This window comes from Poecilia reticulata, linkage group LG23, assembly GCF_000633615.1.
Source record: "Poecilia reticulata strain Guanapo linkage group LG23, Guppy_female_1.0+MT, whole genome shotgun sequence".
Taxonomy (NCBI): domain Eukaryota; kingdom Metazoa; phylum Chordata; class Actinopteri; order Cyprinodontiformes; family Poeciliidae; genus Poecilia; species Poecilia reticulata.
This window is the reverse complement of record NC_024353.1, coordinates 7,809,607-7,825,000: the sequence shown is the minus strand read 5'-3', so window position 1 is coordinate 7,825,000 and position 15,394 is coordinate 7,809,607. Positions and strand designations below refer to the sequence as shown.

General features: G+C 40.7%; 1 protein-coding gene across 5 annotated transcripts in view; it reads left to right on the top strand.

Moving 5' to 3' along the window:
- LOC103459394 (uncharacterized) overlaps positions 1-15,394 on the top strand; it is an 81,647-nt gene that overhangs the window by 64,750 nt on the left and 1,503 nt on the right. For all 5 annotated transcript variants that reach the window (XM_008400909.1, XM_017302922.1, XM_008400908.2 and 2 more), the window contains 4 exons: positions 7,270-7,340; positions 7,921-8,031; positions 8,100-8,197; positions 14,350-14,419. In XM_008400909.1, coding sequence (XP_008399131.1) covers positions 7,270-7,340; positions 7,921-8,031; positions 8,100-8,197; positions 14,350-14,419 — 350 coding nt within the window. The remainder of the gene's footprint in view (positions 1-7,269; positions 7,341-7,920; positions 8,032-8,099; positions 8,198-14,349; positions 14,420-15,394) is intronic.

Below are 15,394 nucleotides of genomic sequence, written 5' to 3'. Positions count from 1 at the left end.
ATTAAACCATCATCCAACCATTAAACCATCATCCAACCATTAAACTATCATCCAACTATTAAACCATCGTCCAACCATTAAGCCATCCATCTGTCCGTCTGTCCGTCTGTCCGTCCGTCCATCCATCCACTCACCCACCCACCCTGTGGTTACCTAGCAACAACCTGTTGAGTAACTTGCACAGTTTAAGGTTTCACCACTGTGCCTCATAGCTGCTTAAAAATAAATTAAAAAAACAATGCTACCAGTTTGGCAGTATTTCAGATATCTAAAACAAAAAATGAATCAATAATTATCAATATCGACTGATATGAAACACTGATATCATCCATATCATCCAGCCCTAAAAGTAGCGATACGTCATAGTAGAAATACTTATGTAAAACTAAACGTACAGTAAAAAAATACTCCTAAAAGTATATTTTTTCCATAAAGTTACTTAAGTAAACATAACAAGCAGCTCTGTATGGGACACCTGTTGGCGTTGGGTCGACTCCACTTTGTCTCCACCCACCATCAGCAGCGTATATCAGGGCTAACTTGTTTCCAAGCAGTGAAACACAAAAATAAACATCAAACGACAAAACCCAGTCGACTAAGAAGAGATGAGAGGAGGTTGTAGTAATGGGACCTCCTTCTGAAAACACACACACTCCTCTCACTGAGTGTGTGTTCAGGTACACTGCCTTTATGCAACTCCTGTTTGCTCAGCCTTTGCTCTGCAATTATGTGTTTACCATCGGTCCCGAATAACTGGGCAAACAAACAGCTCGCCTATTGATGAGCGGCAGCGTGGAATATGGCCGCCGCATTCAGAGAGAGAGAGGGAGCGCGGAGTAAATCTGTCAAAGGCTCCATTATGTGGTGTCCAAACAGAGAGCGCCCTCCACAATGGCCTTATTAATGGGACAATGTCAAGGAGCGGCGGAGCAATAATAGCAGATGATTTTTCTTTGTGAGGTTATCTCTGGAGATCTGCTCTCGCATTAAAGCAGATGATTTGGCCTATGGGAGTCGTATCGGCGACGATCTGAGCTGATTGGTCTAAAGTGTGTCCGTGTGTGTGCGGAAAGCGTGGACTGTGGTTTGTGGTGAGCTGGATGGCATGCAGCCAGAGACAGGAGTGTGGCTGCTACGTGTGTCTTTGTTTGTTTTCCTAGCAGAGCCTGAACCCCCCTCAACACACACACACCCACGCACACACACACACTTTGTGTTGTTGGAGAAAGTGCATGGGCGGGGTTGGAGAGTTGTGTGTTTGTTTCAGGAAAATGGTGCGTGCGGGAGAATGTTATCGCCTTTCATATTGTGCCGACTCATTAAAGACGTTCTGCTCTGATCGGACTGTTTCTAAGACTAAAAACAGCTGCTCTGCGCCTGTTGTACTTCATCGAATCATTCCTCAAAGATCAACATTAAAAAATAAAGCATTCTTTATATTTCGAGGCTCAGGATTCAAATGTAAAGCTGCAGTACACTGCAAAAACACAAACTCTTACCAAGTATTTTGGTTTAGTTTTTAGTGCAAATACTATAGTACACTTGAAATAAGACTAACTTAAAAGCAACTTTTCAGCAAAAATATAGAGGCTTGTTTTTGTTGTGTTCTGTGTTTTCTGTGTAGTTATTTTTGAGGTTTTCTGTGTTTAGTCCTGTCCCAGTTCTGTCTTCCCCGTTGATTGCTTCCCAGGTGTATCTAATTCCTTGATTACCCTCCCTGTGTATTTAAGTCCACTTGTTGTCTTTGTCTCTTGTCGGATCCTGTTGTGTGTTACCGGTCGTGTTTGTCGTCAGCCTGTTTTCCTGTGGACTTTATCATTAAAATAAGTCATCTTCATGTTCATCCTGGCCTGTCTGCGTCTCATCTCACCTCACCAAAACCTCGAATCATGACAGTTTTAAGTAAATAATAAATAAATAAATAAAGCAAATGCTTGAAATGGACCACTATATGTGAATTTATATCACTTTAATTATCAGAATAAATTACCTTTTCAATATTGTTTTGAATTTACTGAGCAGCACTTATAATAATTTTAATTTTAGAGATGACATTTTGTTTTACATTTAAGAGCAAATCTGATTTTTTGTTGTTTTTAAAGAAATATAAATCCCTAATTACTGAGAAAATTGAAATAATAGAGTAACTCAGTCTACTTTAATCTAAACTTAAAGATGCAGGATCGATATTTTGATCCTGCATCTTTCCTTTCTGTCTTTATTCACTGTTTATATGATTTTTTTCTCTTCACATCCTACACTATTGTAAACAGATCTGCATCGTAACACCTGTTGATTTGCAGGATCATCACATTAATAATAATACATAAAACATCCCATAAATACATTTTTTGTAGCTTTTATACTCCTGGAACAGTTTAGACGTTGTGTGTAAATGTATTTTGTTGCTGTTAATCACATGTTGCTGTGGAAGTGGGCCATGCGCTCCATCGTTCTTGGGCTCTAAAAAAGGGGGTCACCTCCTCCCTGCTGCTCAAAGCGACCTTTGTGTTGAATTATGGGACACTATATGCAGTGTGTTGATATACAAAAGTCTGGAATTAGGCGGGAAAGAGAGCAACAAACAAATTTATAAAACGTTAAAACACAAAGGAGCTTCTGTGTGGGTAATTAAAATAAACTGTCTTTAAACATAACAAATCAATTTAACTAGAAAGTTCAGATTTACACTAAATGTCTCATGATTTTATTATTGAGAGATTAAATTCAAATAAACACAAGATGACAGAAAAGTTTATAAATCTGATGTTGAACCAGATGGTTTCATCATTAATATAAAGGAAATGTCAGCAAATTATTCTTTAATTTTTCTTTTTTTTTGCCTGTTTTCTGCTGCTTATCTCCTTTCTACATTTCTGAAACCGACCTTAACTGAATAGATTTTTTTTAACACCAATAGAGCGTAAAAATATTTGGACATTTTCCAGTTGTTGGCCGAAACCCGGCATGAATCGCCCTGCGTGTCAGAAATGAAAATATGAATCATAATCAGAAGAGCGGCCTTGTCAAACGAGCAGCTCGGTGCTTTTCTTCATGTGCAGCTGCAGGTCTGAAAACGAGGTCCAAGCGCGTGGTAAATGAGTCGTGACCCGCAGGCTGCTTGCAGACGGATGCAGGAGTCGTGAACAAACAGGAACAAAACATAAAAACAAACGCCTAGTGAAAGCATGAGCCTCCCTGCTCATCATCATCATCACAGCCCTATTCTTCCTCTCTCAATTGCAACTGAATCGCCTCGGTCTCATTACAGATTACAGCCTGAGCGGAGTGACTCTCCCCTTTCTCTCGCCTTTCTCCACACTGCCCCTCTCTTGATTAACATTTTCTGCTAGGCTTCACACCAAAGGCCCAACCTGTGTCCTTTAAAGGCAGGGTGAAAAAAAAGCCATCAAGCGTTGGAGTGGAATCAGATAAGGCTATCAGGCGGGAGGCTTTGCTGCCTCGGCTTTGTCCTGCTCCTCCACCCGCCCTCGCTTCCTCCACCAGCCTCTCACTCCACTGCGTCTTTTGTTCGGCTGATTCCCTGACGGAGCGCTGCCCTCGGCTTGGGACCACCTCCAGCCACCAGCGTTGGCGCTCAGGGTCTCACACAGCTGCACACATCAACGTTATTTAATAAAATTGAGCAAAAAGTCGCCAAAAACCTGAGCAATCAGCAGAAATTGCCCCTGCAGTAACACATTAAAGACAATTGTTGTCTTCTTTGTTCGTCCTAATGAAGGATCATGGTCAACTCGAGGCGTTCAGAGTTATTTAGATTCTGAAAGGATGGATTTTAAGTTTTCCAATGAAGTAAAACAAATGTAAATCAAAAAAGAAGAAGTTGTTCTTTAATAACATTTATGACTATTTGTAATTTAGAAGCACAATAAAAGAAAAATAGACTGCAGTTGCTTCAACAGAAACAAAAATCCTCTTCTTCGCCAGTAAGTATAACAATTATCCACCAATTTCTATCAATTGAATTTATCTTTTGTATTTAATTAGCTTAATTTAATAATTTTAATTAAATAAAATCACATTGGCTGTTGACTGGCGAACACAGCATTATAAGCAAGTAAAGTCGTAATAAACAAAGAACAGTTTCACCAACTGCGATTCGTTTAAAGCTTAGTCGTTCAAAGAGTCATATTGCTAGTGAACAACATGAATACTCTCACTTTGAGCTAACGCTACGGCAAATAAACGGGTGTTTACATACAGTTCCTTGCGGACCACTAGGGGGCACCAGCAGAAAGACTGTCCTGGTACCCGGTAGTCCGGTAGACTCATTTCGAATGAAAACCAAAATTGCAACATTTGTTACATTTTCAGCTGTTGTGGTTCTTATTCAAACTGCACTGTGTCAAACGAGCCAAACTATTGAAAACCTTGTTCCCCTCCTCGCCTCTGGGGGCGCTGCACTAATGACCACTGAGGGAAATTGTATGAAAACCACCGAAGAAGACATGAGTGCAACTTCCTCCTTTGTGAAATGTAAACAAAATTGAGTAGTGTCTGATTTTTGTGGTCGTAGGACCACGAGTCCACGAGCCATTTCCTCCGCTAGCACTAGATTAGCACGTTTGTTTTGGTTGAATTTACCCAGAATGCCCTGCACTTCGCTTCGCTTCCCGTTTTTGGAAGCAAGAGTTCACGTCAACCAAGCCGAGGCCAAGGTTTTTAGGTGTAGTGAACATTTGCCATGTGTAAACATCAACATCTGACATAATCACGCTTTTCGTAGCCTGGTTGATTCGCTCCAACCCAGTAGATGGAAAGATGTCTAATTAGCATTTCCTTTTTTTTTTTCTTGAAATTGGATGAAAACACATATCGTTGTGTAAGCCATGGTCACCTACCAAATAAATGTACAACCAGCATAATTTTGAATTGAAATGGCCTCATGCATAGCGACCATTTACCTGTTTGTTACAGTCATTGTAATAAGCGTCAGTTATGCAGACATCTGACCTAATCACGCTTTGCGCGGCCTGGTTGATTCACGCCAAACCAGTAGATAGAAAGACCCCGAATTTGCTACATTTTAAAAGTTTGCTCAATATTTTCATGACAACTGGATGGAGAAGATCTGGTGGTAAATTAATTTTCTTTGAGCTGCCTCAGAAGAACGGATGGCGGCTAACACCCAGCAGTGAAACAATCCAAGGCAACTGAACTGCAGCTGTAAGTTATCTAAGAATCGGAGGATCCATTCTCTGATCCGGCCAACAGGGACGAGTCTGGACTTTAAATCCCTGCAGATTCGCATGCAGGCTGCCTCATCCTGCCATCGTAGATATTTGCAAACAGATGCTGCGACGGCAGCCTGCAGGTTTTTTGATCAATCAAGCTTTAACAAGTCAAGTTGACTGGCTGCAAATGTAACATTTTGCATCTGAAAGGCGAGGCCTGGTTTTGATTAGGCCTAAGCTGATAAATGGCCGATTCAAACAGGCCCCCCTGCTACTGCGGAGAAACCCCAGAGGTCCAGAGGTTTAAGTCCAGACTGATATCAACTCTGTTGCTCTGCTTTCTTCAGGAAACCCATGAATAGATCCATTATCCAGGGATTCTTTCTCATCTCCTAAATTGAAGTGGCAGCAGCTTAAAAGCCTCTTTTTAAGGCAGCCATTTCTTTCCTCCCTCCCAAATTTGCCTAATGAAATATTCATGGTTTGTCTCAGTTTGCCCTCCTCTGATAATCTCTACTTTTATTTTTAGGATTTTAAGACAAACATATTTCACAGAGTTGCAGCTAAATCCAGAGATTTTGCCATTTTTTGATGTAGTAGTGCTGAGGTGTTAATACACTGTGTGTATTAACCCTTTATGATCTAAGTTTCTAATCTCCACCTGTAAATTTTTGCTTATTTTAATTGTACAAAGTTCTTTAAATGTCCTATTAGTAAATATATTTGCCCATTTCACCATAACAACTGGAACTTTCAATATCTAGCAAGTTATTTTCACAATTTCCCGTCTTTTAAAAGAATGTCTCATCAGATTAATTTCACTTCCTGTTGCAGCAGGAGTGAAATTACCATAATAACCCAACACTGGCTGGAAAGCGCAACGTCTCCCCTTTCAGAAACCGTTGGGATTTACCAGATAGTGCAAAGTGTGGCAGAGTTACGGTGCTGCAAACCTGGCTGAGTTGCCGGCGCTCCGTTCAGTCTGGGAGGGTTAAAACATTAAGTTTGATATCTTAAAAAAGGGCATGTTCTCCCTGTGCATGCGTGGGTTTTCTCCGGGTACTCCGGTTTCCTCCCACAGTCCAAAAACATGACTGTCAGGTTAATAGGTCTGTATAAATTGCCCCTAGGTGTGAGTGTGTGTGTGACTGGTTGTTTGTCCTGTGTGTCTCTGTGTTGCCCTGCTCTGTGTCGCGACCTGCGACAGGTCACCCTGGCGACCTGTCCAGGGTGACCCCGCCTCTCGCCCGAAACGTTAGCTGGAGATGGGCACCAGCACCTCCTGACCCCACTAAGGGACAAGGGTGTAAAGAAAATGGATGGATGGATGGATCTTAAAAAAGGGCAATAATAATTGTTTTTAGGGTCAGAAGTATTTGCGTATTTGTCTATTCAGGGAAGACAGTTATCTGCAGCGAATACTTGGGATTGAAGGAAAATAAGACATAAATTAGCAAATAAACTTAAAAAGATAAAGTACTAATTTGTTCAAGCTATACTTTTAAAACCAACCAAAATGTAGTGCAGAAAATATCCAGGATACTTTGGTACAAACTGAAGTCATGACCTCGATGGAGTCGACTTGTCAGAAACTAGCAGCGTGTCTTTACTTTTATTTTATTAATTAAAACTCCAAAGGAAACAAATTAGAGTTGAAATGTAATTCAGTGTTAGTGGTGCTAAATCTGAACAAATTTGAGACATAAACAAAAATAAAAAACACAATAAGTTCAATGTTTTTATTAAATCAATACACCCTGAAAAAAAGAAAAGTTGAAATGCTTCACATCAACATTTATTGATGTAAGATGATTTAACTGGTAGCTTACATTTGATTTAAATACGTTACGTAGCTGCAAACATAACTGGGTAAAACAAAATGTTCCTTTTTAATGAAATTTGGTTCCTTTTTTAAAAAAGAAAAACTAAATAATTCAACAGCTTAAATGAGATATTTAAGGCAAATATCTCATTTTAAATTGAACAAAACAAAATTCTCCAGGAATAACATGGACATTTAAAAATGCTTCCTCACACTTTAACTCCTGTTGTTTTCTTCTTTTGTCTTTTTCAGTCGACTTTCTGGCAAAGTATTGCATTTTCAGTCAGGAGAAGCTGGTGGAGTACAAAAGGGCTTTTGAAGCAGTAAGTGAAGGGCGATTTAAACCCGTTTTGTTCTTTCTCTTTCAGCAGCAGATTCTGTTTCACTCACTGGTTTGTGTTGCTCTCAGTCGGAGGGAAGGTGTGGAGTCTGCAGGCTCAAAACGTCCACATAACGTGCACTTTTTCACTTTTTGAAAACACAAATCAGTCGGATGTGTTGGCATTAAATTCAAAGAAAAAATGATGCTTATAATTCACTACAATAGAAGTTTCAATTTAGTATTTCATCATCTGAGAATGGAAAGAGTTTGAGTTGTTGGGTGAGAAGGTCTAGTCAAAGTAAAAATCTAAATCTGTTTGACGACAGGAGTAAAAGTTGATGGAAAATATTCACAAACACTTTTTACCCAATGTAACTGAGACTGGAGTATTTAGCAGGAGAGTAAGAAATTGTTTTAATAAATATGTAAAGTTACATAATGGAATAAATGTAATTTTTATAGCAGAAAGTGTCACCAGGAAGGGATCAACATTCAGGTTTTCTTCTCTACTTTGTTACAAATTTAAATATTTCCATTGAAGCTTCTTCAAATGAACCAACAGATAATTTTTTTGTGTGCAGGAGGACAGCGACTCTGACGGCTACATCTCCTGCCTGCAGGTTCTGCTCGCTCTCAAAACCATCATCCCTCCTGAGCTGCTGTCTGAAAAAGAAGAGATCTACGTCTACAGGGTAGATCAGTGACAAACCGCAGCGCAGCGGCGCTCACTTCCTGCCGTAACGCCAACATCCCGTTTCAGATCCTGGAGATGGTGGACTTCAGGGTGACAGATGGACTGGTGGACCTGAGGCTGTTTGCCGTGATTGCGAGCCTGGCGCAGAAAATAGCCTCTATGGAGTAAGTGAAAAGGCGGACGCATTCCTCCATAGAGCCGCAGGCTGGAGGAGGAGTCACTGACCCGCCATAAATAAGGATGAGAGTTTGCACCCAAGTTTGTTCCACTGATCTTGGCGTTGTGTGTGGGTCTCTTTGAACCGCGTTGAGTTGTCTTGTATCTGCTACACTTCAGTTTCTGCGCCATATCTGCACTCTCTGAAGTATTATTTCATGATTTATGAAAGCAAATGGGTGTTTATTTTTATTTGAAAACAACAAAAAATTTATATCATCCTGAATTTTAATGTGAACTGGTGTGAATTTGACTGGTTGGTACTTGAGAAAAAGGACTCCTCATGAAGTTTAAAGGGAATCTATTATCAATTTTTCACATTTTACACATTTTTCTCTTTCAATTTGGGTTGCTACTGCTTCTAAAAACAGCTCAAGCACTTAAGAAAACACCCAAACTAAATGTCTTTTGGTATCTGGAAAATGGAACTGTTTCAGAATCTGAAAGTAGCAAGCACTGCCTGTTACCTAGCAACCCCAGCAGAGTTCCGCTCATCACCTAGCAACCCCAGCAGAGTTCTGCTCGTTACCTAGCAACCCCAATTGAGCTTCAGCACATTTGGTCAGTATGCGCTGTACAGTGGCTGCTGGAAAAGAGTTTTATTGTTGACTCAACATCAAGTTACCACTTGCTGCATTTTGTTGGTTGTGCAGGAGGCTCTACTTCTGCTTTACACACAAATGTGTAAAGCAGCTACCACTGCTTTACACATTTGTAAATGTGTAAAGCATTTACACATTTACAAATGTGTAAATGTGTAAAAGCACATTTACATGTGTAAATGCTGGGCCAAACTTTGGCCTCAGCGTCCCCATGTGTAAATGTGGGAAAATTGCGCATTTGTTTGGAGCTACTTTCACATGCGTGTGTAAAGGTCGAGTTTACACTCACAGTTTGTTGCCGTATACCAGGGGTTTTGTAGCAATATTTTGGACTTTCTATGAATATAGACAATATTCAAGTATTTGAAAATTATGAAGTTATGTTTGTTTTTTTTATTCTTTTTGCTACATCTGTAAAAAAAAAAAAAAAAAGTGAAACTGCGTTTTTTTAGAAGGCTAATTTAAACACAAGACTCTTAAAGCTGCAGTATGAAGCTTTAATAAATTTTTTTTTTTCATATTTGTTAAAATTGTAACCATGTTGTGATAGATTGTTATGAGACAGATAATCTTTAAAGATTAATCTCCTCCACCTCATCCCTGAGCTACTATTGCCATCTGAAGAAATGCATCGCTCCAGGTCAAAAACAACCAATCAGAGGGAGAGTCTTAACGCTGTCAATCATCCTCTTGTACTCACTGCTAAATGGGCTAATGATGGAGAAACTACTTACTGTTACAGCAAAACCGTTTATCCGCTGATAACTAGCCTTAGCATTCACAACAGACTCTGCATAGCACACACCAAGAGGACAATTATATACTTTTATATATAAATATATTTTATATATAAAAAAATATTTATAAAATATATAAAAAATAAGTATATTTCATATTTATATAAAACCTATTTTAATATAAATATACACTTATATTTATATAAAAAATATAGGTATTTTAATAAAAATATACAAGTTTTTTAAAAATATAAACTTTTTACACATTTATAAATATGAAAATATAAAAAGCTTTTATATTTTTTATAAAAGTTACATCCTGCAGCTTTAATTAAGACCATTTTACGAGATGACATCAAAGACTGGTTTCTTTGAAGCTTATTGATCGTTCCATCTTCGATCATTTTATTCAGATTGCATCAGTTTTTAGATTGATGAGACATATGTGAGAACATCTCACTGGATCCAGTGAATCAGCTGTGAACAGGCTGAACTTTGCTGGACCAAACTTTGGCCTCAGCGTCCCCGTGTCCCAACGTTATGCTCCATATGCCGCAGATTCCCACACACAGCGTTTTGTTTTTCCTCGGCCTTGCCCCCGGGGTCTAAGGCTTCCTGCAGACAGCAGTGAGTGGAGCCAAGCTCGCTCCGGAGGTCCCCCGGGGGTCAAGGCCTGCACCCAGAGCCTTCACCCTGCTCTGAGAGCGCCCTCTCAGCGGGGCCGGGGCCGGGGTCACGGGTCCCCTGATTTACGGCCGACTCTTTGTGGGCTGGAGGCGGCCTGTTGCCTGACTGCTGCGCTGGCACAAAAACACCAGGGTGTCTGCTCTGTGTGGAGGCAATTATCGTAATGATAATGAATGTCCGTATTAAACCTCTTTACACAAAACTCCTCTTTGCAATTTCAATAATAAGCAGGGAGGCGATGAGCGTTCGTAATGCCGCCTCCCAAACAAGGAGAAAACAAAAGCATCTCATCCGTACTGAACTGGACTGATCCTCTTACCTGTTTCACTTAATCCTGTTGTCTCTAATCCCGCTTTGGAAATGAGCCGCTACAGTAGTTACACAATCAGCCTTTCTGATCATGTGGAGATCTGAGGAGGTGTGTTTCTTGGCCTCCTCCCCCCTCCGTCTCCTCCTTTCTTCCCAGCTTTACCTGTCGCATGTCTTTCATCTCTTGTTGCCTCCTTTTCACTCTGCTGCTTTAGACCCATCTGTCCCTGCGCTGCATTGTGCGCCACATTCCCTCAGGACGCATCACGTGGTTTGGCTGGAAAACACAAATAGCATCAGTGGAGCCACAGCGGTCGTCGTTGTGCGTCTTCCTGTTGCTGGACTGAACGAGGGAGCGACCGACGCTGAAGTGGAATCAACAAAATCCCTGCCGATAAATATTGTAGAGTTTAGTTTTTAACCATTTTTAGTGATAAAAATGAATGATCAGATCTTGTTTGGGCTTCAGGAACTAAAAAAAAGGCAGAATAAAAATTTAATCTGCATTCACACAAGTCTTGTTTAGTCCGCTTTAATCAAACTGGTTCATTTGAACTCAAAAGTCAAACTGATGTTGACCAAAAATCAAACTCTGGTCCACCTAAATAATTAGGTCTCAGTTCTGGTGAAGTGAACTCTGATGCGGTTTGAATGCATATGTGAACGCCAAGCAGACTGGAGACCGCTTCCAAAAGCAGGAAGCGGGCTACATGCAGAGATATCTGGGCAAAAAGAACCAAAACGAACGCACTAGTTTTGTTCTAGCAGGGGAAATGCATCATGGTCTTTACCAACAATAGAGAGATCCTACAACTGCTAAAAATCTGATTCTTCTCCGTTTTTGTTTACATTTTGATAAGAATGAAGCTGAGCTCATGTTTCCTTCAGTGGTTCTTGGTGCAGCGCCCCCACAGGCGAGGAGGGGAACAGGCGTTTCAATAAATTTGGCTTGTCTGACAGTGTGAAAGCGAATTGCAGCTGATAAAAATGTAAAAATGTTCCAATTTTGATCCCCAATTGAAAGTACCGTACTATAAGGTGTGAAAACACTTTTAGTTTTAGTGGGCAGTCTGCTTTTGAACGTAAAGTTTCTTCACTTTTAAGAGTTCAGGAATGTTTCTTTTACACTAATTAAAGAACATAAACTACACTGCTTGACCAAACAAATGCCAGAGAAAAAAAGTCACAGATTAATATTCTGTTGGACAGACATTCGCTTTGTTTACAGATGTCGTACAAAGAGGAAAAAAAGACTCAAATGCAAAACTAAACAGTGACATAAAGTCAAGGATTCCTTAATCTAGTTTGTGGTCCGTTCACAAAGTTTCAACACTGCAAAAACAAAACATCCAAAGTATTTTTGGTCTAGTTTCAAGTGCAAATATCTTAGTGCACTTGAAATAAGACAATTAACTCACAAGTATCTTCTAAGATATTTTCACCAAACCCTGAACAGAAATAGTTGGTAAGATTTTGTTTGACGTCCTGCTTAAAATATTCCCAAACAGCTCTGAGCTTTGTCAGATCAAACTAGGTCAGAATCTGTTTGCATCGCCGTCTGCAGCGACGAGGCCGCCAAAATGTTGGGCTCTGCGTAAGTGAGAAGTCTTCTGTGTTGGTCACCGCGGGGGGTCGACAAAAGGAAAATGGGTTAGGCTGTTATTATCCTCGCTGCAGTCCTTCACCGCCGCCTCCCCCACGCCCCGGCTGCTTGTCCTCACCATTATCTCGCCGGTGTGCTTGTGCGCCGCAAACGAAGAGCAATTAATGATCATTAGCTGCCCTGTCCTGCCTCGTCCTCATCAAAGCCCGGACTGCCTCGTCGTTGGGAGGACGGGGCCCGGCCGCGGCGCGGGGAGCACTCAGGCGTGCACCGCACTCGATGGCCATTCTTTGCTCTAACAGGCCATTGAGCGCTCGGCGAGGAGGGGCTCGTTAACACCAGGCGCTCGTTAGAGACGGGATGACCGTCGATGTGCCACACGCTGGACTGGAGAGGTCCGTCCCAACACAATCGCTCCACTCTGCCTCTAATTATCCTTGTGGACCAGATTTTGTCACATTGCACCAAAGTGTGCTTCGACCGCTCATTCCCCTCCACGCCAACCCCAAGCAGCCCCTCGTCCACGCCCACTGTCCCCCAAATCAGTTTTATCCGTTAATGTGGCGGGATGTCTCCGTGTGCCGACGCATTGTTTGTCTGCGAGGCGGCTGTGAGCAACCACAATGGACTCACAACACTTTAGCATCACTGGCTGGAAAACACAGGGTCGCCCGGGACAAACCCGCCAAAAACATCCCGCCCTGGCGTGACTCATATTTACAAACACTCGCCCTAAAGCAGCCGAGTCCAAACTTTAAAGCAGCCACAATTTTTAAAATTCTGAATTATTTTATTCTGAATTCTCTTATTTTACATAAGTGTATTTTTATTTAAAAAGTCCAAATAAAGGATCTCAAAGTTGTACAATTTCCTAATTTCTTGGTCAAAATATTAATTTTTGTTTATTTCCAACAATAAAATGACGACCATTTAAGTTGCTGGGTGTGATTAAGTCTGACTTTGAGTACAAAGACCTTAAAATGAACCCAAAAACAGAAAAACACATGTTTTGTAGTATCTAGAACTTTCTATTTAAGATATAAATATGTCAGTTAAACCATTTAAACTATTCCTAAATTGTGTGCTGAGGCCACATGAGACTTCTCTTAGGCCCCCAAATGGCCCTCGCGCCACCCTTTGGTCACCCTTGTTTTAAAAGACTTCATTTTCTCCCTTTTATGTTTTAATATTACACAAAGGTTTCCCAAAAATCTAGAGATATTCCACAAACAGATTTGAGCAACAATTTTATTATGTATTTAATTTAATTTTACATGCTACCGAGACTAAAACGAAGCTAAAAAATATTCTATGATGCATAAATTTCTGGTTTAATTTGTTTAGTTTAACACCCAGTAATACAATACCTTCACAATAAGTTCCTCAAGTTCATCCATCTTTGTTTCATCAGAAACCTCCCAAACAGCGACAGTGTGGAAAGTTAATGCATCCTTAAGAGATCTTAAATTAATTTATCTAAAAAAAATTTTTAAAAGCCTTAAAATGTCTTTAATTCATAAGAAAATGGCCACAGGTTTTAAATTTAATTTAGACGACCATATGATGTGTAGTTTGTGTTTTTTTCTCTCTGGACTTCTTTTGTCAGACAAACGTTTGAGTCACATAAAACATTTTCATCCTTGTATGTTTTTTGCTGCTGTCTTGACCAGGTCACTCTTGGAAAAGAGGCTTTTAATCTCAGTGAGTTACTTTTCCTGGTTTAATGAAAGATATATAAATACATAGATTATGTTTTATAACCGTAGGCTACCTACCGCTAACTAACTGCTAATATACCCATGCTAGCAAGTTAGCTAGTTTTATTGGGTCTGTCATAGGTAAGTGTTCATTTTCACACTAAAAAAATTACAAAAACACTTCTAATTCCTAAATATTAATAAAAATGTATTAGGTCCTTGTTTATTTATTAGCAAATTATTTCACTTAAAACAGTGTAACTTGCACTTTTTCATCAATATGTATGACTTAAAACAAGCTCCTATATCTTGCTGAAAAGTTGTACTAACATATTTGCTCTAAAAACTGGACCAAAAATACTTGGTAACGTTTCATGTTTATGCAGTGTAGGATACAGAGTGAATGTTGTGTAGTTTTCCTTCCTTCCCATCCATTTTAAGCTGATTAATTTCTCTCCTTCCCAGTGAGTTCATGCGATCCCTCATCGACAGCATGGACCTGCGCTCCCTTGAAGTGCGTCTCTTTAAAGCGAAGGTAAATCCCGCCTCTCCACATGTTTGTTCTCTTGAATTTGTTTACACAAGATTCACTTAACGGCCTCGATGCAACGTCAGATTAACTCTTACGGCCCAAACATCACCTCCGCGGTTCTGCAGGTATAATTGCAACGAAACAAACATCCCGACTCTTTGAAGAGTGATCCGAAAGCATTGTTTTTTATTTTGTTCTGGAGAGCCACTCAGAACCTCATGCATAGAAATGAGGGAATCAAGCTGGAGAATGGAAGAGGGGGCGCCTTTCCCTTTTCATAGATTAGCACGGCCTTAATCTCATTAAAGTGCCCAACAGTGAACATGCCGTCCACTCCGCCCCGGCCTGTAATCAGCCCGAGACACACGGCTCATCTCGGGTGGACTGGGCCGAGCCAATACCAGCTGGCTGCAAGGCGAGGAAGTGGCGGCCGGCAGGACATGAAAGCCTGTGGGTGTGGAAAACGGAGCCAGGTAGGGAGGCTTTGTAATTACAGAGCTGTTAGGGATAGGGTTGTTAACTGGAGAGGCTGCTGGGGGGGGCGGAGGGCTAATTGCCAGAAGGGCTGTTCCCCGGCCCCCTCCCTCTGCTCTGCAATTATTACCTCGACTGCATTAACTGTGCAAACAGGTGCGTCCAAATAGGACCGTGGTAATCTGAGGCTGCGCCACACAAAATCACACACACATATTCCCACATAAACATAAACAGGTTCCTTAAAGTTGCCCTGCTATGCAAATTTAATGTTTTTGTACTTTTAGTTGTGTTTCTACTGCTGCTAAAAACAGCCCAAACAATTAAAAACAAAAAAAACACCCAACTGTTTTTTTTGGTGTCTGGAAAATCAGCCAATACAAAAACATTCGGAATGTAAAGGCACTTCCCGTCACCTAGCAACCACAGAGAAGCCCAGCCCGTTACCTAGAAACCACAGAGAAGCCTAGCCCGTTACCTAGCAACCACAGAGAAGCCCAGCCC